Source organism: Mytilus californianus, unplaced genomic scaffold (assembly GCF_021869535.1).
Source record: "Mytilus californianus isolate M0D057914Y unplaced genomic scaffold, xbMytCali1.0.p SCAF_13, whole genome shotgun sequence".
Taxonomy (NCBI): Eukaryota; Metazoa; Mollusca; class Bivalvia; order Mytilida; family Mytilidae; genus Mytilus; species Mytilus californianus.
This window is the reverse complement of record NW_026262615.1, coordinates 24,301,660-24,325,994: the sequence shown is the minus strand read 5'-3', so window position 1 is coordinate 24,325,994 and position 24,335 is coordinate 24,301,660. Positions and strand designations below refer to the sequence as shown.

The 24,335-nt window shown below is 31.8% G+C and overlaps 2 protein-coding genes across 8 annotated transcripts in view; one reads left to right on the top strand and one right to left on the bottom strand.

The window, feature by feature from the left end:
- Nucleotides 1-3,270: 3,270 nt before the first annotated feature.
- On the bottom strand, nt 3,271-23,949 carry LOC127723396 (ankyrin repeat, SAM and basic leucine zipper domain-containing protein 1-like). Of its 3 annotated transcripts, none has more exons than XM_052230003.1 (10): nt 23,470-23,949; nt 15,009-15,149; nt 13,240-13,335; nt 10,726-10,824; nt 10,302-10,400; nt 8,186-8,323; nt 7,543-7,641; nt 6,335-6,433; nt 5,482-5,589; nt 3,271-4,681 (listed from the first exon to the last, which is right to left on the bottom strand). In XM_052230003.1, exons 2-10 carry the CDS (start codon nt 15,126-15,128, stop codon nt 4,310-4,312), a joined length of 1,230 nt encoding a protein of 409 aa, XP_052085963.1. In that variant the 5' UTR covers nt 15,129-15,149; nt 23,470-23,949; the 3' UTR covers nt 3,271-4,309. The 3 variants fall into 3 exon arrangements, with proteins under 3 accessions (XP_052085963.1, XP_052085962.1, XP_052085961.1); XM_052230002.1 differs by lacking the exon at nt 23,470-23,949 and adding an exon at nt 19,519-19,667; XM_052230001.1 differs by lacking the exon at nt 23,470-23,949 and adding an exon at nt 19,524-19,651.
- LOC127723398 (transmembrane protein 241-like) overlaps nt 19,683-24,335 on the top strand; it is a 62,913-nt gene continuing 58,260 nt past the window's right edge. For 3 of the 5 annotated variants that reach the window (XM_052230008.1, XM_052230009.1, XM_052230010.1), the window contains exon 1: nt 19,683-19,761. The gene's annotated coding sequence lies outside the window, so the exon portion shown is untranslated. Of the gene's footprint in view, nt 19,762-23,108; nt 23,131-24,335 lie in introns of those variants that run through there. The other 2 variants (XM_052230004.1, XM_052230005.1) reach the window with 2 other exon arrangements.

Sequence of the window (24,335 nt, the reverse complement as noted above, 5' to 3'; positions counted from 1 at the left end):
TTACATGCTTAGTATTAAATAGCATTTGAAAAAGTGTGGGAATCAATTTTTATATCAGTACACATCTTGTACCAAATTTTATTCAATTACTTGCGTATACATAAGCATAAAATACTGATACTTTCATAACATCTTACAAACCGCTTAAATTTGATATTTTTCCTTTTCAATTTAATTCATAAATAGAAATATCGAATATAAATTTTGATTTACAAAGGAACTATATGCAAGTGTATATTTAAAATTTTGACCAATTTTTACTTAATTTAAGGGCAAATAACATTTCAAAAGTTGGCATTAGATGATTAAAATGGTGTATAAAGTTTCTGCAAGTTTCTGCAAGTCCTAAGATTAGATTCATAATATATCTTCAGCTCAGAATTCTGAACCTTCTTAAAATCAAGAGTGATCACAAAGATCCAGCATGGCTGGATCAATCATATTTGAATGACAGGAGAACAGTAAAGAAGATAATAACTGGCATAGAAATAGTTTATTCATACAGGTTTCTTGTAAATCACATTCCATTCAATCTCATGAGGTGCTTACAGCAACTATTTGATTCATCAATGATGTTCAAACTAAAACAAAAACATGGCTTCTGTGGATTCATCAATATTCATGACTTACTGCATTTGTACTGTGAATTCGTTATCATTCGTTGGATACCAATTTTCGTGGAATTTGTGGGTTTAGGTTAACCACGAATTTCAATACTTAACAAAGTGGAAATTTTCTTTAAGCTTAAGCTTATATGCAGACATTGGCAAAACCACAAAATCAATTATCCACGAAAAGATGATTTTTCAACAAACCATGAAAATTGTTACCCACGAAAATAAATGAATCCACAGTATGTCATTCTAGAGAGAGCTCAGACTTGCAATATAACTCCACTCAAGTATCTGACTAATCTCACATACATATATACTGTAAATTCAGATATTATTGCGTACATTTATTATTGTGATTTTTGAAGAAAGGACAAAAATGCGAGATTTATTATTGCGAATTCAGGAAAATCTGCATACAGATATATGCATCAAATGTCAGAATGGGAGTTCTTATTATTGCGATTCTCACCCAGTCGCATTTTTTGCAATAAAAAAAAACTCGCAATAATTTCTGAATTTACAATACAGTATTCAAAATTAAGTCAAATTCAGAAAACTATCAACTTTTTGGTATGAGGCTTAGAAACTAGGGAAGTGCGACCTCTTCAACAGTTTTGTGCCCAATTCAAAAAGGTTGATATTTTTCTGACTTTGACCTTATATCATTTTTAAACTGTAGATTAAAAAGGACTATGAAAATGTAAATGCAAAAATAAAAACTTACATTGCATCCCTAAAAGAGCCCAAAATAGTGAAGAAAAGTAACATGACATGAAATCAACATTGCATGGAATATCTTTTTGTTACAATATTTGATAGATAAAGATAACATGAAGTATTATAGCTGCAGAATAAAATGTGTTAATATTGTTCAAATAATTTTTTAAATGAGATTTATTTTGGCGAAAGGGAGATAATCCAATTTGAATCAGGTTCCATCCCTCCTTACAAATGCATTTTTGTCAATATACACTTATAGGTATAATTCATGTTGCAAGTCCCAAATTATCGACCAAGTACTTATTGGCATGGATTCATTGGGTATAGGTGGAGCACAAATATAAAAATCTTCTTTAGGAATGCATGCAGGATTTGTTACAAGCACAAAATGAAAGTACATGCATCTATAAAAATACAATTTTATCTCATTCTATGAAAAATTGGAACCCACAAAAGTTAATGAATCTACAATAATATACACATATTTTTACTACAGCTGACGTGGATTTTTTCATTTACATCTTCCCACCTTTGACAGTACACTCTTGTCCACTCAAATTTTATCTCACACTTAAAATTGTAAAAATATTAAAAACAAAAACTAAACTGCTTTTACAAAATATTTTGTAAGTTCAATGTTATAATGAAAGAAACAGTTGCCACAGGAGACCATCTTTACATTTTACCACTCTTGTGTCCACTCCCATCATCGAAATGTGCAAATAATTAATTGATTAATTGCTGGTCTTTAACATCACTTTTGGCACTCTTTGCTACATCGTGGTGGCCACTTTTTAATGTTGGAGGAAGCAACAGTACCTGGTGAGAACCACAGACTTTCTGCAGAAAAACTGGCAGTCCTTGTCAAATAAAATTGGAGTCGCATGTACCTGCTACAAGCTCAAAACCTCAGTGTTGACAGGCTAGAGATAATTGTAGATAGCTACTTTGACCACTTGGCCAATGATAAAATACTTCTATGCTGTAGTGTTTATATAAAAACAAATCGTTACATGGTCAGTTTACTGTTAATTAAAAAATTATCTCTAGCATATTTTTTTTACACTGATGATAAATAATAAAATAAATTGACATTACCGGGTAAATAATGCAATTTTAGGAAATGCCCAATATAAATAAAGCAATATAAAAATGTGAATACTAATTAATAACGATACTTATCATCTCAAATTATCATAATAATATAAAACATTGCACAAATTTCTAAATCTTATTTACTTAATTGCACACTCAACATACATTAAAGTATAAAATGTCATAAGGGGATACTTTGACATTTCAACATACACAATACATTCTGAGACATAAAATTTCCAAATAGGAATAATAATAGTATAGCCAAATACTTTTCATAAGTAAAATGATAGTGACCTTTCTTGAGACATCACAGAAATTTCTAATAGCACCATGGATCAAGAGAATTATTTTTTAGATAAAATTTTATTGCTAAAAGTTGTCACATTAAGATATAGATTGGAGAAGTTCATTTTTTATAGGATCAGGGTTACCCTGAAAATTCTCCTAGGAGAACACCAACAGGGAAGACAACTGTGATTTTTAGAGTACCTGCCTATTGCTGTAATAGTGGAAATTTTTGAACTTCAGATACTGTGGATTCATTGTTATTGATGGGATACCTATTTTCATGGATTTCACATGTATAGGTAAGGTGAACACTAAATGTAAATATTTAACCAAGAATTTTTTTTATATAAAGGCCTGCTTGCAGACTTTTGCAAAACTACAAAATCAAATATCCATGAAAATGCAATTTTTCTTCAATCAACATTAAATGAATCCACAGTTATCATTTCTCTTTTATAAAATATTGAAATACAATAATTTCAAGTACATGTATAAAACTATAAACAGTAACATATACACTACAGATAATTGTAACACAAAACTGCAGCAGTTAAGAGTCCACATTTAATAACAGGATTGGAAATAAAGCTACTTGAATTACACTAACAAAACAATATAGTACTCAAATATTTGTTGCATGGAAGAGGGGTAGAGGGATAAAGGGCGTAAATAATTACTTCTTGAAATTTATAAAATTATACTACTAAGAAACTATTCTTTCTGCAATTAATTATTTAGAACGCAGTCTATCTTTGAAAGGGATAGGGAGTTAAAGTGTGTGTGTGGAAGGGGGAGGGGGGGGGGGGGGGGGGGGCACTGACAATGGCACTGCTTATTGTGCATGAATTGTGTTTATTCTAATGATTACATCCTTAAAAAACATTTTATGATGTCAAGGAAGCATATAAATATGGCAAGTATAATTAGATACAGATAAATAAATATCATCATAACATGAATGTTATATCAAAAGGCACAGGTAGCTAAAATAGACGCACTTTGTGTTATAGAAGTTATAAGTATTCTATAGCAAGAAAAATGTAAAATTCAACTGTAAAAATTAACATCAAGAAACAAGTTGCTCAACTACATTATTGTTTAAATGTTTCACATACAAACATAACATTGCATCTTATGAGTTACCATTCTACTGACCAGTCACATTTGGGTGAAGGACTGGACTTAAAATGAAAAATAGCTGCATGTGCATGAGTGTTTAGAAAATGAAGTGAAAATTAAGAAAAGCAGATCTAGAGAGGAACACAGCATAAATGTTTTTAGTGAAATTTTTCCTTCTGATTCAATAAAGATACTGTAAATTCAAAAATTATTACGAGATTTTTATTAATTTGAATAATGAGACTAGGTGAGTATCGCATTATTAATAACTCCTATTCTGATATCTGATACATATATCTGTATGCAGATTTTCCTGAAATCGCAATAATTAATATTGAATTTTGTCCATTCTTTAAAAACCGCAATAATAAATACATACAATAATTTCTGAATTTACAGGAATTATTTAGAAGACAGTCTATCACATAAATTCTACAACCATTTAATACATTTTTATCGCTTGCAGTTTATTATGCAGATAATACTTCTGTTTGTCCTGTTTTGTCCTCTGAAATATCTTTTTCCTTAAGATCACTTTCTTCTGTCTTTTGAGCAAAATCATGGTTACTTGATTCCTCAGTCAACATAGTGTTTGTTTCAAGGGACTGTGAACTTTCTGTTTCACTTGAAGTAGTTTCTTGAGAGTCTATTTTTCGATTCGTTACTTGATCACAGATATCACTTTCATGATCTTGACTCTGTATGCTATCTTCATTGTCCATTACATCTGAGTCACTTTGCTTCAGAGTTTCTGAGCTTAAAATGGTTTTATTTACAGGTGATTCTTCGGGATAATTTGATTCTGTCTCTATTTTTGGCTTTTGTTCACTAGTACTTTTTGCCTGGAAATACAAAAAATTAATTCATATACTGGTAATGATTAATAAATAGCATTATGTAGGTTAAAAGTTTTTATAACACAAAACATTTCATCAGGACCTCCATAAATAATCAGTCAAACTTACGTATTTCAGTACCTTCCCACTTGAATTTCAGGATATCCTTAACTTTATAGCTATTTATAGAGGTCCACAATTATTTCAGGATATCCTGAAATCAAGTTATGGAGGCCCTGAAGCATTTAAGGATACACTGAAATCGAATTATGGAGGTCCTGGAATATTTGATATACAATTATTTTTACTAAAGATGTGCCTCATTTGAAGAACTATCTTATTGTACCAGATACAGGTGTGGAATCTGTTTCTTTAATGATTTTTAGACGATATGAAAACAAACTTCAAATGTCTTTTTCAATGATCAACAAAAAAATGTGTTCTTTCTATGTGACAACATTTTTTAGTCATGTTACAATAGGAAATTGAATCTTGACCAATGAAGAACTGATATAAATTGATCTACATGATTCATTCATTCGTTTGTTTGTCCGATCATTCATTTGTTTTTTATTTCATTCATTCCTTTGTTCATTCATCCATTCAAATTGCTTCCTGTAAATATTCTCCACTATTTTAAAAGAGTAAATATCTTTTTCCCCATGACTAGATATACTTCTATTGACATTTCAGATTTTACTCTGCAGATATATGGTAATCCATTTGTTTGGAAATATTACTTACATTTTCAATGAGCAAGCATACTTCCCAAAAAATTTAACTGTTAGTTTACTACAAATACTTACTTTAGGACCAGAGTTCAATGTAGCTAATTCATTAAACATATTAACAGCATTATGTAACATCTCCTTCAGTTCAGGACTTTCTGCTCTATCAGCTGCTAATTCATTTCTCTGTAACAAAATCGAAAAACTGAATTGAAATGAGTGTAAAAAAGAGAAAGAAGATTCTAAGAAAATTGATAAATCCATTTTTCAAATTCTTCAATATTTCACCTTTTTTCCAAACTTTTGGCTATTTTCAACTTTAAATATCAGCAGTAACAGCAGTCTGCATTTGAATTAATAGTTATTTATATATACAAACTAATACATGTAAACTAAGCAAAAGTTTCAAAGTCGATAGACCATGACTGAGGGGGCGTGGCCAAATATTCTTCATGGAAATGAGATGTGTTAATGCTTATACGACAAATTTTCAAATCCTCTGAAATGCATCTGCATGGTGTATTATATAAGAGTTTATTTATTAACTACTCTGTAATTGGACTAACTGTGATAAAAACTGTCTGTGTAATACAAAAAAATCAAACTCTTAAAATACAGAATAACTCTGCCTATATTGATTTTTTTTTTGTATTTGCTGAGTTCTGATCCTATTTGACATGTCTCTGTTTTTTAGATCGAAAGTCTTGACTTGAATATATCTGAGTATAATTTGTAATTAATAAATTACATGACATTTGCTGGGTAGAAACGTAAAGAATGTTTATCTCACTCCATTATGTTGTTTTAAGCATCAAAGGTATTTATATAAACTTGAAGATATAGAAATAAAACCAGGATGATAAGGGTTTGGACTGAATTTCATGCAATCTTTACTCAAAATATCATGTTAACCCCTCATGGTAATACACACCTGTCCTCTTTTTGTAGGGTCAGCCCCTGACCCTAGTAGAAGATACACCATTTCTTTGTGACCCCGGTCTGCTGCCCAGTGGAGGGCGGTCCATAAATTCTGTCAATATAAAATTTCAAAAAATGAAATGTAAAAAATAATGCAGAGTAAGTACCTGATCAAAGGGAGATAATTGTTCTAGCTTTTCTGTATTTTTCTGTACTTTTCTGGTGTAGGAAAAATTATATTGCTTTTTGGGCAGGAACTTTAATAAGATTTAAAAGAAATTAGCACATTAATTTTTATCAAACTGAAATGTGAATGTTTACAGTGCTGTATACAATAGATTATACTTTACTTTACAGCCATAACTTTAGGCCTTTGGTTCTTATCTTTAACAGTAAATTGTTTTTTGAAAATATTTTAGAGTATTCACTGCATTCTTATTTAGATATTTCACTTTCTCTGGATATTTACTTTAACAAAGTCACAACTTATAATTTATTGGCTAAATAAATATCTAGGTACATAATTTGCATAAAAACCATACAAATTTACACTAAAACAAATATAACATTGACACCCCTTACAGTAAACAAATTTTTTGTGGACGCTCATTTTTTGATGACTCTGTGGCAATTTTTTAAGCACTGTTTTCTAACATTTTTATGTATTCATTTAAAAGAAGATCTAAGTTTGATTTTTTTTACTTGTTTAAGTGGTGTACTTTAAGGACTGGAGTTTTTTTTGTGGACATGGGTCATTTATGGTTGCATTTTAATTTGACGTATGCGTAAACTACTCAACGAAAGAAAGTTTGTTGAAGAGGGATATTGGAGTCCCTTCCTACCCTCTTAAATCATTTTAAATGGCAAATCTGATTTCGGGAAATATGGTTGATATAAGTCAACCACAAATTTTAGTGTTCAACTTATTACCACATGTACCAGTGTCCTACAGATTTGTAAGCAAAATCTGTTATAAACCACAAAATAAAGAATCCATGAAATATTTCCTCATTCCATGAAAATTGGTACCAACGAAGATAAATATTCATGATGCAATGCAATGAATATTCATGAGATTAAACTTACAGATCCATATGCATTAATCTCACAGCCTCCTTCAATGAGTGCACTAGCAACATCAGGACATTCCATGAAAATTGGTAACAACGAAGATAAATATTCATGATGCAATGCGATGAATATTCATGAGATTAAACTTACAGATCCATATGCATTAATCTCACAGCCTCCTTCAATGAGTGCACTAGCAACATCAGGATGGTTATGGTAAGCTGCATACATTAATCCTGTAAAATCTGCCTGTAAAATAAACATTCAATACATTAGAGACAGAAATAATGGGTAAACAGAGAGGAAGCCACAGAAAAACCATGAATGATGGAAATAAAAAAGAACGTAATTGAAAAATGTGCAGATAGCATAGTGGCCCCCTACTAACTTTAGGCTATTGCCCGGCTGCATTTCATTTTTCTTTAAAGTAACTTCTTTGTAGAAAAGAGACAACATATTTAACATTGTTGTAGTGTATAAACCATTCACAAGATGTTATGACCACTTTCCTTCTTCAAGTCCTCCGTTATCTTTCTAAACTACACAATAGATTAGTTATTATCTTAGGTACAGATCGAGGATATTTGTTAAAGAATGCATTGGCCAGAGAATTTTTTTAATTTTCCTTACAATCAAGATCGAACTGTCAAAAACTTGAGTCTCATTCCAATTGCCAAATTTTGTTTAGGGCAATATTATCTAAATCAAAGAATCCTTGATATGTCTGTATTAAAGAATATTATGCAAAAATTTAATGATTAAGTTCAAGATTACCAATGTTTAATTTATTCACCTCTAAATCTCCAAGATCGCTACAACCTTTACAATTTAGATCACTTCCTGCTGAGATTAGCATGTGAGTTATCTCCCCTAATGACTCGTCATCCTTTTCCTGTGACCTTGCTGTTTCAAGAAGGGCTGTTCTTTTATCCTAAAATGCATAAAATAGGCCTTCCGTTTATTACAAGTGGTATTCTGAAAGAACAATAACTCTATTACATTAAAGACCTGGCCATGCAGTCATAAAAATTTGGAGTATGATCAGACCAATCAAAATACAGGATTAGTTGTTTCGAGGACAAATTGTGTACTCCAAGAACTGAGTAAAGTCTTATGACAATACACCCTGATCTCCATGCTTCTGGAATACATTTAGGTCGACACTTTCAAAAATAAATTTTGTTATGAAAAATGATTGAAACATGAAACAAATATTGATGTGAAAGGATTTCATCAAATGCTAAAGGTGAGGCCAAAATGTTCTTCAACATCATTATGACAGAAATATATTTTTTTGCTAATTTTTTCTTGGAAATCAACTCTATGGAGTATCACCACATTTTTCTCATTTCACTTGATGCTTTCAATCTACTTCATCTGTTTTTACACTGTAACAGTTGTTCTTAACCTTACTAAAAAAAGCTTAACATTTCAGAAAATGGTGGAGGTGTTATAAAAAACAAATTCAGATATGTGTGCACTTTGAGTTATCTCCCTTGTGATATAAACATGTTTTGATATTGACTGATGCATCATGCAGTTTAAAAAAAAACTTTGTGGAACAAATTATTTTATTTTAAAAAGAAAAAGAAATGCAAAATGTGCAACCTCTGGACCCAGACCCAGATGGCTCAGACAAAATATGTTGACCTATTTATTAGTTTCTGTGAAAAAATCAAAAAGTTAAAAAAAAGTTATATCATAAATAAAGTAAAGTTATCTCCCATTAAATACATAAATTAATAACATAATAATAATCTTTATTGTCATATAAACAAATTAAACCAGATTGTGACAAAAAAAAAATACACATATCTATATATATATATCTGATGCAATCAGAGCACTAAGCAGGAAAAACTTATTTATGAAGGGAGACAACTTATTTATGAAGGGAGAAGTATATTTGCTTATTCAATTAAGGATGCTCGCTGATCTTGTTTTTGACTTTTTGTCAGATATTCAGAATCCTATGGTTGATAAATGAAGAGCCATTAAAAAGTTTTCCCTCTAACCCCTACTTTTTTTTTCATAATTTTTTTAACATATAGGTTAAAAAGCCATTTCTGAAACTTGTATAAAATCCTATATATAGATTTGTTTACTGATTGTTCATAAATAACGTTAAATTTCACATTTGAATTGTTTTACATTTGTCATTTTGAGGCCTTTTATAGCTTTCTATGGGGTATGGACTTTGCTTGTTCTTGAAGGCTGTCAGTGACCTATAGTTGTTTACAAATTCTTTTGCAAACCAATATTGCATGAGTTGTTTTTACAGGAAGTACTATATTTCTAAGCAAGTCTTATGAAAAATTATAGTTCTAATATATTCTTTCTATTTATTTGGTATCATAACAAATGCTAAAAATATTCATTAAGCTAAAATAAGCAAAAACACCTAATACAAAAATTTAGAAAACTTCCAAAAAATCATTTGAAATAAAATTTAATGATGCAACATGTAAAAAATGTGACCTATTCAACAGAAAAAATGAATGGCTTATTTAAGTCTTTTGTTATCTCCAAATCCTTCAACTAATGAATATTCTATAAAGGAGTAACCATTTAACTTCAAGGGGGTTATGGTTTTTTGTCTCAGTCAGAAATTTTTTAATACGCACATCACAATAAATTTTATTTAGTTTTTCAAAGCTATCAATAAAATTATTTTTATCAAAATTTAACATTATAAGGTATGGGGAAAATCTGGACTCAGAATATCTTTTTTTTGTCATCTGCTTGACCAGAATATTTTTTTTCATCAAATTGGGGATCAGATTTTTTTTGTAGAAAAAAACATAACCCCCCCCTCCCCCTTGAAGTTAAATGGTCGTTCCCTAATATCATTTACAAAATAGTGTAATTATTTACAGCTAAATGTAGTCTGACATTTGATTTGTACATACTTTATTCTGTAAGGAAATATCTGCACCAAGATTCAGTAGAACTCTAACAGCCTTACTATGATTCCAATAACAAGCACAGTGTAATGCTGTCCAATCATTCTGTAAAATACAACAACAGAGATTATAGACTATTTTCATATTACTGACTTTTGACTCCCAAGTATATATTTTTTACAAAACATTTACTTCGACATGTTGACAAAAATTCAAAAAATTAAAAAAATTTGAACCATACAATTTAAAGGATTAATTTCATTAGATATATAGCAGTTTGACAAACACTAATTTTGATCATTGAGAAGTTTGATTCCTATTAGCATGATTAGTATGTGATTAAAACATTTAGTTGATTTTTAAAGAGTTAATTTCTTTTGGTGTTCTGTATCCCCCTTAAGTTGAAAAGAGCTGACTAAAATGCTGATACCTTATCTTGTACATTGACCTCAGCTCCAGCCTCCACCAATATCTTTATAATATCCCCATGACCCTTCATAGCTGCATGATGGAGTGGTGTATTTCCTCTCTGAAAATGAGAAAACAACAATATCCTTTAACATATTTAAGAGATCAAGCAACTTGTATATCATATAATATGCAATGTACATGTATATCAGAAAAATAAAAATAAAATGAGAGTTGAGTATCATTAATTCAATGAGACAGCAGCAAAATTAAAAAAAAATGAACATTTTGACTTATCATATATATATAATATAAGACAAAACTGGTAAACTGCCTTTATACCACCTTTCAAGAGAATGCTTTAAATCCTGTAATTAATTGGGTGTTGTTGTCTATTGTATCTGTTTTTGCTTATTGTTTATTGAAAAAATAAAATATTGATTTGTGTTTTTTCTTTATAATTGTTTAACATTTTTGTCAGATCCTTGTATGCAAAGTGTGAAAGCAGGATCTGTACATGTACCTAATTTGTTAATTTGTTACTTATTCTGACATTGGACTCAAGACTTCTTTTAAACTGAGTTTTACTGTGCGTATTGCTGTGTGTTTGTTTATTCTACATTGGCTAGAGGTATAGGGGGAGGGTTGAGATCTCACAAAACATGTTTAACCCTATGCATTTTTGCACCTGTCTCAAGTCAGGAGTCTCTGGCCTTTGTGAGTCTTGTATGTTTTTTAAATTTTAGTTCATTTATATGTTTTGGAGTTTAGTGTGACGACCATTTTCGCTGAACTAGTACACATTTTGTTTAGGGGCCAGCTGAAGCCCACCTCCCGGTGTGGGATTTTCTCACTGTGTTAAAGACCCATTGGTGGCCTTCGGCTATTTTCTGCCCTTTGGTTTGGTTGTTGTCTCTTTGACACATTCCCCATTTCCATTCTCAATTCTATGTATGTATTTCAATCAGATTATTGAAAAAATCTGTTTCACATATACACCAATGGAATTCACGAAGCGGTATCCCACGAGTAATAAACTGCTTCGCTGAGCGCAGCTGGATACGCCCGCAGAGGTCCAACCCTGAACAGTTTGGGCAAAAATGGACACAATATTCAAGCTTGATACAGGTCTGAATTTGGATTGTAATTAAATATTTGACATATTATAGGTCTCTGAATAAATGTAGTCAAAGAACTTGAAATTGGTTATATGAATTGAATTCATATTCAATTAAAGATTTCTTGCTGTTGTGCAATACACTGTGCTGTTGCGCAATACCTAGTAAATCTGTTGTCAACAGACTATAAACAAATAAAGTTCAATTTCTTCTCAATGTCATATTTGAAATTTATGAAAATCAATAGGGAGAAAAATCAATAGCTATAAATAATTCACCAAAGTTTCATGAGAACTGCTGACAGCTTTTTATAGTTATTGTCCGAAAACTGGAAAATCACCCTTTTTTTATGAATAAAACCTCGGAAACGTAAATTCTAAAATTTTAAAAAATCGAAAGGGAGCTCATGTCAATAGATATAAACAATTCACCAAAATTTCTTGCAAGTTGGTGAAAGCATTCTTGAGTTATTGTCGGAAAACTGGAAAATCCCCCCTTTTTTAATGAATAAAACCCCAAAACTCAGAAACAGTAAATCTGAAATTTATAAAAAACAAAAGGGAGCTCACTTTAATAGATATAAACAATTCACCAAAGTTTCATGCATATTGGTTAAAGCTTTTTTGAGTTAATGTCCGACATGTTGACTACAGACGGAAGGACGGACAGACAGACAGACGGTCAACGGTATACCATAATACATCCCGTAAACGGGCGTATAAAAATGAATCCACAGTATATGTATATAGAACAGAATTATCACAGGGCAATCAGTAAAGAAAAGACAGATGTTACACCTATCACAATAAGACGTATGATAACTTTTATTTAATCTGATATTATTTTGTTACTGTGCAGAAAGTTTCTTCTTGCTGGGGATATTCTTACAGTGAATAAAGGGTTCTGGTTTTCTTGTTTGAATCGTTTCACTTTTTGTTATGTCTGAGCCTTTAATAGCTAACAATACAGTTCAGGTTTTTCTCATTGCTGAAGATCATACCATAACCTATACTTCATTACATCCACAAGATATGGACTATGGTGGATAGGTGTCTCATTGACAATCATGCCACATCTCCTCATTTTTATATTTACATGATTAACAAACATAGATCTACATGATCTATATGACAATTCTATTGTGTAAAAAAATCTTTTATAATGACAGCCCTCAAGCTCACAAGCGTTTGCAAAAACTTCAATTATCTGAAAGATAAAAATTAGCAGTATCATGTCATACCAGTAACTTGTCCTGATTTTGCATGAAATATTTGCCACTGGACATTAAGTAAACAACAATCAATCAATCACACCAGTAACTCCTCCTGAAGATGCCTGAAATATTTGCCAATAGATGTTAAGCCAACAACAATCAATCAATCATACCAGTCATTTGCCAGTACTTTATTCATACTCACAATATCCTGTACATTAACATTACATTTAGCCTCTATCAGAAGTCGTACTATTTCTGTTTTACCCTGAGAAGCTACATGTATAGGGCAACAGTCATGCTGAAAAATATCAAATAGGCATTGTTCATCAGTCAGGAAAATACAATTATTTTAAGTTGAAACAACCCTTTCTGAGATTTTCCGGTGCTGCTCATATGAAAAACGTCAACAATAGGGCTAGTAAGGTTATTATTTCCATTTAATACAATCAAACATGCTTTAAAATAAAGTTTTTTTTGGGGATATATATATGTTTTACACAAGATAGTTTTGTATTCTTATTTTTAGGCGAAATGATGGATAAGTAGTTAATAGTCTATTCAAAGTTGATGTAATTTTTTCACTGAGAAAACAAGATTGCGGAGGTAAATTGACGTTGCCAGCCTCTCTACATCAGAAGTTCATTTTACCAACCGTCTCATTTAAAAACAGATTCTGTGTCCACCCTTTGCTTACAACGATCTGACAACAATCCATTCTTATTTCAGTTTTAACACCTTCCAAGATCCTCTGATTTTGTCCAAATGATAGACTTTCAAAAATTTGAAGGCTGAAATTTCATTTGCTGATGTAACATTACTAGAACAGAAAATAAAATTGAGTGCTGTTAGATCATTCTACAGCATTTTTTAAGGTGTGTATTAATCCAACAAAACCATAGGATCCTGAAAGTTCTTTAAAATAGAGAGTAGAAAAGAGCGTTTTCAGATCCTTGTAAGCAAAGCTTAAACACGGGATCTGTATTTTAATAAGATTGGTTAATATGCATGTTTGTTGATGTCGTTCATAAATGTTTCTCGTTTCTCATTTTTTATATAGATTAGACCGTTGGTTTTCCCGTTTGAATGGTTTTACACTTGTCATTTTTTGGAGCCCTTTATAGCTTGCTGTTCGGTGTGAGCCAAGGCTACCTGTTGAAGACCGTACTTTGACCTATAATGGTTTACTTTTATAAATTGTGACTTGGATGGATAGTTGTCTCATTGGCATTCATACCACATCTTCTTATATCTATATATGATATGGTTAAGACTAAAAGTATTTAAAAAAAAAATATATCAGGTTTATCCAGGGACATTATACATGTTATATATATATGTTTTCTTATAGTCACTACCATCACTTAACAACTCATCTTATCTACTGACATATAACATTGTACAAGATATTCAAATTTAAATCAATTCTCAAACTGAATCCAAAAAATAGTAATTAGTGTGTATTCATTATTATTCATTGGTTACCAAATTTCATGGATTACATGGTAATAGGTAACCCCCAATTTATACGATCCATGCAGTACACATTTTCCAAAGAATTTTATACAGGCTTTGGCTAACCTACATGTACATGATTAAATATCCAGGAGAAGTGTTCCTCAATCCATGAAAATTGGTATCTACGAAAAATAAGTGTATCCACATGTACAGTATATCATTAAATAAATGTTTCAAAGAATTTTTATTTCTATCTGATTAAAATGCAGATCCTACATTGTACCTGTCTTTAAGCTTTTCTTACAAGGATCTGATAACACTCAGTTTTACTTTCTGTTCTGGTAATTATTAATTTACATCAGCCAATCAAATTTTTGAAGGTGTGAATATATTAATCTGACAGAACCAGAGAATCCCAAAAGTTCTTTGATACAGAAAGTAGATCGGGGCGTTTTCAGGATCTGTATTCTAATCAGATTAATTTTATTTTAAATAGTGCTAGTAAGTTTAACTTACTGTATAAGATACCCAATTCACATCAATGTCTCCAGCTTCCAAAAATTTCTTAACTCGCAGAATATGTCCAAACCCACATGCTTCCCAGAATGCTTCTTGGCGGGATGCTGCTAATCCCATTCTTTAACTGATTTGTAATCACTAAAATTATAAAAAATAAATGGGGAATGTGTCCATGCATATGGGACACAGATGATGTCCTCCTTGGATATCATATAAAGTTATAAAGGGACATAACTGAAGAACAGTAAAAGTGACGCTTCCCAAATTTGTACTTGATCTGAGTTTTGTGGTAATAACTTAGTATAATAATAAGTTAGTATTGTGTATTAGTCTCATAACATTTGGTTGCGGTTAACTTAACATGCTTAAGTAAGAGAACTGAAACGAAAAATTCAGCAATTTTTATCTTTATAAAGGGGCATAACTCAAGAACGTTAAAAGTGACGCCACCCAATTTCAAACTTGATCTGTATTATGTGGAAATAAGCATTGTGTATAAGTTTCATAACATTTGGTTGAGGCAAACTGAAGTCAGAGAACGGAAACGAAAAATTAAGCAATATTTATGTTTATAAAGGGCAAAATGAAGGGGCATAATTCAAGAACAGTTATAGTGACGCCACCAACTTGATCTGTGTTTTGTGGTATTAAGCATTGTGTATAAGTTATTAAAATGTATATAAATTTAAGCAACTTAAAATTGATCAATTGTGCATTTTTCCCTTTTGAGCTCTTTTTCTCATGTCCGCTGAGACATGCATTTGTCTGTAGTTATTATTGTAAGAAAACAGATTTTGGTGATATCTAGTCACTTAGGATCCAATCCATGGTTTGTATAATTTTCTCAATGGCAAGCTATGAAAAGTTTACAAAAGTAAACAATATTTGATAATTGATTAGGAAAGGAATACTGCATTTTCAATGCAATAATGGAATAAAACTTTAATGAAATTTCGTAAGACACTTTAAATAACAATCTAATGAACCTATAAATTAATTTTTCAAAAAAAATTTATTCTTCTGATATCACTCCAGTAATGAGTGCTGGAAATAAAAGAAACTACTTTGATTTAATGTTGCATTTAAAGCCATTTGGACAATGTACTCCTTTGAAATAACATATGACCCAAGCTTGAGTACAGCTCTTGTGTCTGGGACCCTCACAACATGCACAACAAAAATCAAATCAATCATATTGAGATGGTCCACTGAAGAGCTGCTTGCTACACATGTAACAGATACCACAATACCAGCTCTGTCTCAAATATGCTAGAACACCTACAGTGGCCTACATTACAAATGAGATGAATACAAACCAGTCTAGTGGTTTTCTATCAAATTATATCTGCTCGTTCATAAATATTCAAAAATTTGAAATATGAAGATAGATAGTTAGATATACAAAGTCAATGCTTTCAAGACGTTTCTTATGAAAATAAATTCTTTACTAATAAATTAAAAATTTGTGTTTCATCATCTTCGTAAAAATGGAAAACTTCTAAGTATGAAAACAACTGGTGTGAACACATAGGGGACTTTTGCTGGTGAGAAAAGGGAAGTAATTACATTTTCACCCCACTGCTGGTCTACCAAGTCAACTATTCACATCAGCTAATTTGTAACTTTTATTTTCCGCTATTTTTTAATTTGTATAATATTATTCTATATCTAGTTGAAAGTTATCATGGTTATTGTCCTGTGACGTTATCTTCAATTTGTTGAAGGCGGTCACTATCATGGCTAAAGTACAATGTAGAAGTAGAACTACATTGTAGGTATGTTCGCTCCCAAAACACATTCTCACCCTACATGTTTGCATCCCACTGGTTCACCCCCTTGGGTCCGTTTGCACCCTATTTTTATACAAATACCAGTTGCATTAGAAGATGTTTTTATTTGTACATTTTGTACATGTTTATATCCAAATATTTATATTTTCATAAATAAATTTTTTTTTTTTGTGATTAAATGATTAATTATTAATCATGTTAATTGTGACATACAAATCACATATTTAAGATTACTGTAATGTGTTTGGTGTAAAGTAAAATACAAGTAGTTAGCTAGGTACATTGTACGAGTAAAAACAATGAAAATTTTTAATGGAAAAAATAAAGATAAATATTTTCAACAGTTTGTGAGGAGTTTGATAGTCGTTTGGAATCTTCTGCCTTTCATTTACAAGTCTTAAAGAAAAATGACTTCGTCTTTGATCATCATGACAATATTCATTATCCATTTTGACAAAATAATTGCTTCCAAATAATTCACAAAAGAAAAGCTGTTTATGTTTTAGACATGTTAGAATGCCAGTGATCGGGAAGGACGTGCGCCTAGCGCCAGTTGCGCTTATCAACCAGAAATGGCGCATTGAGTGACAAATGTAAGCGCCCACGTGGCGCATGATATTTTTCACTTCGTTTTGAAACGTTGAGATATCGTCAAATGGATTTCCGATCGTATTTCGTGCCGCCATGTGTGAGTACACAACTCCAATGATAGGAGCACCTATATATTTCGTCTCGGGTGTTTTCCTATGGTTATAATAGCAACATGCGGTATGACTGATTACAACTTTAAATTTGTGAAAATTGGCTAGTACAGTTGAGAATTCTTCTCTAATTATAATCTTTTAAGTAAGCTTGCTATTATTTCGATTGAAAAATCCAAAAGCCTTTTTATGAATAGCATAGTATTTGTCTCCATAAAAGGGGCTTAACTGTCCTTGTCAATTTTTTTGGTCTTTGGCTCGTTTTGACATTAAACATGCCTTCAGCGAATTGTTGTTGTGTCTTATCAAATAACGTTGCTCTCTTCTGTTATTCTTGTCATCGTGATGAAGTAATAATAATACAAGTGCAGAGGAAATGCCAGAAACATCCTCTAAAACGGAACGTCTGGAATAAGTATGGTATCTACGAAGACCCAAATTTAATGTAAAAAAAACATGAACATGAACAAGGGAACAGTACTAGTTTTAACATTGTAAATAAAGGTTATCGTAAATATTGCAAGGTTTGGAAGAAGTTATTGTATATTCATTGAAATTGAAATAACAAAATCACAGGAACAATTTCCATGATATTAATTAGAATCATACTTGTAAGTACAGTGAAATATACACTTTTTTTTTTTTTTTTTTATTGTTAACGAATGGCCCACTCATTTGACAACATGGCCCATTAATTCTAAAAATGGCCCATTGAATTTATTTTTAGGGGGCCCTGGGCCCATAGAGAAAAAATCCTTCCAGATCACTGGAATGCCACTTTATTTTATTTTAAAACAATAAAAAAATAGTTTATCTTTATATAGCAATACACTGACTAAAACACGATTTAAAACTTATTCAACACAAAACCTTTAAAAAGGGTGCAAACATGTGGGGTGTGAATGTGGAAAGAGGAGAATGAGAATGGGAGAGAACTTGATTTTGGGAGAATGGGCCCAGATTTGTAAATGTCAATAGAAGGCTGAAGCTCTTAGATCCTTGATATTTTTTGACAATTTGCTGACTATCTTCCAAGGCCAAAAAATAAAAAAAATCATTTACAATCAGACATTCGGAAACAATGCTGACCAACAATTGTTGCCTTTTATAATTAAATCATTTGACGTAAAGACAATCGCCTGTTGATCTTGTACAAGGCCATCAATGGCATGATTTTCATACCAGAAACCGACAGCATCATCAACAAAAGTGACAACCGAAACAGAGGTGCAAACAGACTGAGGCAGATCTACACCAAAACAGAAGTGTACAAACAATCCTTCTTTCCACGCACTATCCAGAATTGGAACCAGCTGCCAACAATGGTGACCAACTCAGCCACTCTGGACGGCCCTGAGGACAACCGCATAAACCACCTTTTGATGTTGATAGTTTTAACTGTAAATACCAGCTTTTCATTTGTACATATTTAAACCTGTGTGGAGAGTAGCTCCCTCAGACCTACACCTGGTCAATATTTACAATCGTCTATGACTCCTGACCATTATTGGAAGATGATGCTGATGATGAACATTTGTAGTTTTTAATTTTAATATTTATCCTTGAATTCCCAATTTTTTATTTGCAGAGGCTACAACAGGCTAAACAAATACAGAAATCAAAAAGGTCAACCCTCAAGCCATATATTGTGAATGCGGTGAAGAAACGACAGAACATTACTTAATATACTGCCCAAGATACAATCAGGAAAGAAAAGACTTGAAAAGACAACTGGAAATACTTAACATTCCACTAGACATTCAAACACTACTTTCACCATCAAAGAGAGATACATATGAAAAAACTGCACAAATTATAGGGGAATATCTATCTAAATCAGGGCGTTTTCAAGAACTGGCAAGCCCTGAAACCCGATCTTTCGACTAAACAAACTTTCTAATTACTATGAGAAATTACAATGAGAAATGGTGTACCATAAGAGGAAACTATTCGTACAAGCGAGACAAGTTGTGTCAATTTTGACCTTAGGATAGGAACGATTTGGGTGATAGGTACCTAACCTATTTACTGGTTCATCCACGGTATCCTGAAAATTAAAAACCTTAGTCTTGCCTTCCTTAGAGCTTATTTGCTCTGTTATTGCTGAGAATCAGTGAAAGTTTGATGATGGGATTCATGAAAATGACACCGGAAACTGGCAATACATGATATACAGTAAAACTAAACCAATGACGGATATGGACACATCAACATTGATGACATGCTTCTTGAATGAAAATTATATTGTTGATATAAAAGGTATTCACTTATAAATTATATCAGATGAACTGCAAAATGTACAGACCACTAAATTCCATGTAAAGTATCCATTATTCTTCACATAATTATTATTAATCACACAAAAAGGGGGGTCAAAAGAGGTAATTAGGATCTCACTAATCCCCTCACAATATGAGTTTAATATAAATCTATAATCCTGGACTATTAGCATTTGACTAGTTCCCCTCGACTTTGTTTTATTGTTTTGACATTATGAATACACTAACAGGAGGGTCAGGTGGCTATGCGTCACTGTCCCCGGCCTTTGTGTTGATTGAACGTGTCTGTCAGGCTCATCCGGACAAAGGTTCGTTCCACTGGGACTGAGCTATGGCAAATGAGACCAAAATCAGATGTTCAGATACTTTAATATTCTAAATATAATTTATACATGTATGATGAAGCCAAAACATAATTTAAGGTAAATCAAATCCAAAATCATTTCTAACCTTCTACGTCATTTTGTTTCTGGTGTAGAGTTGTCTCATTGGCAATCATACTACATGTCCTTATTTTTATATGGAAGGGCTGCTGACATAACTGCATTGCCAAGGTACCATTATATGCCATTAGAAAGCTAAGACACAAGAACAAACTAAATACATCAAAATTGATATTGCAGGGTTAAATTGAAGTATAAAAACAGCAGGTGAGAAAATGCCTGTACCAAGTCAGGAATATGACAGTTGTTATCCATTCGTTTGATGTGTTTGGACTTTTGATTTTGCCATTTGCTTAAAGGGACTTTCCGTTTGGAATTGTCCTTGGACATGTCGGAGTTCAGTATTTTTGTTATTTTACTTTTTACATATATTTTCCAGTTTTTGAAAACACCCTTATTTAGAATTCTCTTGGGGTCCATTGAGTTAGGTGATTAAGTGTGTTAATATATTGTCTGCTTTGCATATTTTACGCTTTAACATCTCTTTAACACACACCGTACGGTAACTAACTCATTCAATAGTTCAATAATTTCAGTAGTTTTAGGCAAAGTGAAAATGTTGTGAAGTGAAATGATTTATTAACTCTAAAACTAAACAACAATGACCATGATAATTAAAATAAGAACAGTATTATATATAAAAACATTCAAAAATGTGATTAAAGGTGAATTACATTGAATGGTAAATTCTTTAAAAAATTCATACATTTATCATGTTTATTAATATCCAATGCATGTACCTCATGTAAGGGTTCTGCAGTGGATTAAAAAAAAATATATGCAATTTAAGCTATTTATTACTTGTTATTGTGACTTCAGGGAAGACACATGGAAGAGTTTAATATCCATGTGATGACTTTTATTCCAGTTAACATGGTTAACAGAATTTTTACTTATTTGAGTACAAGGAATTTTACTATAAAGCATGAAATGCTGCTTTGACAATGTCAATATGATCTTATTTCCTAAAAAATAAAGTCCTAAATGACAGCATGTGTTAAAAATAACTCTGTTTTTGGGAAAAGATTGCATGAAATGCAATCAAAATCTTCCATTAGGTTTATCACTACCTTTCAGATACACAAAATATAGTGTATTGATCATAACATTCTATACATTCTATCCATGAACATTTCCAGAAATTTATCAATGCAATATATGCTCAGATATTCAAGTCACAAAATAGTGTTATACTTGTCAAGAAAATTACATAACTTTTGCAAGGTGCAGGAATCTTATATCTGTTCTAAAAATATCATTGATGTCATTGTTAAAGTCATCTTTAAAAAATGGAGTTATCTTCCTATGTCCAGAATTGTAGTTGAATCAACTACAACCAATGCTTTATACAATGCTATATTTAATTTTACTTCCCACTGATAAATTAAAGAAATCTTTACCCTTCAACTGTGCTTACAATCACTTTGATTTTTCATAAGTTTGTTGCAGTCTGGATGCAGCACTTGTATATTTACACAGATCCATGCTTGCTGCAACTCTGAACCAGTGTCTTGCTGATCTACTACAACCAAACATCTGATTGGCTATCCCAAGTAAAATAAAATCTTGCATACACACTCTTTTCTCTGATAAGCCATTTTTATAATTGTTATCCATTGCCAAGATTGTCCTTATCATCGGATATATACCACTGTGCCATTGACATGATTTAGTGTCCTGGAGATGGTAACAACACAGAAATCGGAGGAAATATGCAAATGGTATGTAGTTAACCATAATCAGAGATTCAAAGAAATCACTTCTTAATTCCATTGGGAGGATTGATGGATAAATTGAAAATGACACAAGTGGATTTGGATATGTCTTCAACAATGGTATAAGCTTCAGTTTCAATGTGCATGATGTGAGATTTGACAATATTGATTCATATGTACATTTTGACAAAGTGTAATTTATGATATCTGTTGATGTTGAATATTTTTTGTGAACATAAAAGAAGGAAGCTAATTTTAGCCACCCTGATACTGCATCTGATTGTAAACCAACCAACCACTGACTAAGCTCAAGTTTGTATTTTTTGTATGGTTGTTTATTGTTTGGGTTATTTACATGTGGTAGTTCAGAAGGTATTCTTTGATATGTATTTGCAATTAACAGTGTTAAGATGTATCTAGATAATTCTCTCTTACAAAGATATGATTGATGCAGGAAAGTGGTGAATGTTTTGTTGATTCTGCCGATACTAGGTTGCTCTGTTGGATAGGAAAAGTGCTTTACTATTGTTTTGATTAATGTAGTAGTTTCACACACTGATTTAGTAATCTCACTAGGAAATCTTGTGTAATCATTTAAAGTCTGAGATGATGAGAAGATCTGAACTCCTGTTTGATATGCATTCTTAAGGATGTTGATTAATGCGTTCTTGTTTTTACTGTTCAAAAACTTTAAATAGAACAAGTTATTGTCAGGAATAAAATAATGAAGCAATGTGGAATATTCTATACAGTATAATAACCTTTTCAAACAGGCCATGAAACAGGTTATGATATTGTCTGGTCTCCAGACTGAGGTGTCAGTTTCCTCTGAAACCCAAAACATTAGGGTCTTCAAAAAGTATGAACATAATAAACCTTTTAAATCTTTGTTTCTATCTACTATTTCTTTCAATAAAATTTTGAGCAAAGCATAGCATAGTAACTGGGTATGACTGAAAGAATAAATAAGTATTTTTTCTGCTATAGAAAAGGATATTCGCCACTGAAGATGCTCATTTATAGATCCCTTGTAGCCGATTGGAACAAATAAGACACCACATGAAGTAATTTTGGAAATAAGTTCAGGAGGAGGCCATGCTGTGCTATAGATAGCCACTGATCACATTTAATGCAGAATGCAGAATCTATCACATCTTTATTGTCTGAAATGCACGGACCATGAATTCTATGGTGAGGATGTAAATATGTTGTACAATATGATAAGAAAAGTGATTTGTAAAGGTCGCTTGAAAGTAAATTCATTCCTCTATGTTTAAGTAGAGTTTGTTTTATTTCATGTGGTACAATGTTATAATTAGAATATAATTGTAGATGTGTAAAACATGGCTGTGTGTCCTCAATATTCATGACTAACATTAAACAGTAATCCTTAACAGGCTTGATATCTTTATCAGATTCAAATGCTTTGAAGAAAGGAAAAATGGTCATGATATCAATATCACTACCTTTAAGATCTAGTCCTTCTCCCTTACTTCCGCTACTTATATTAAGAAATAATTTGTTGGATACCTGTAAATCACTACATAAAAATGTCAGTCGTCTTGCTGTTACTTCTTTCTCTGATCCAATTTTCTGACACAAATATTCATAAAAATGCAAGGATTCAGACGTTTGGTGAGACATAATTAATTTTTGGAATGAGTTCTGGATGGTTACTCTATAGATATTCTCTCTATCCTGGTAATGTTTTCTGTATGGTACTGTATTGTTCCCTAGATATTCTCTCTATCCTCGTAATGGTTTCTAGATGGTACTGTATGATAGTCTAGACATTCTCTCTATCCTCGTAATGGTTTCTAGATGGTACTGTATGATAGTCTAGACATTCTCTCTAGCCTTGTTATAGTTTCTGGATGGTACTGTATTATTGTGTAGATATTCTCTCTATCCTTGTAATGGTTTCTGGATGGTACTGTATTATTGTGTAGATATTCTCTCTATCCTTGTTATAGTTTCTGGATGGTACTGTATTATTGTGTAGATTGTCTCTCTATCATGTCTATCCTTATTATAGTTTCTGGATGGTACTGTATTATTGTGTAGATTGTCTCTCTAGCCTTATTATAGTTTCTGGATGGTACTGTATTATTGTCTAGATATTCTCTCTAGCCTTGTAATGGTTTCTGGAAGGTACTGTAATATTGTCTATGTATTCCCTCTATCCTAGTAATGTTTTCTGGAAGGCACAGCATGATTGTCTATATAGTCTTTTATCCTTGTTGGTGTCTGGATGGTACGGTATGATTGTCTTGAGTCTTTTATCCTTGTTGGTGTCTGGATGGTACGGTATGATTGTCTTGAGTCTTTTATCCTTGTAATGGTTTCTAGATGGTACTGTATTGTTGTCTAGATTGTCTTTTATCTTTGTAATAGTT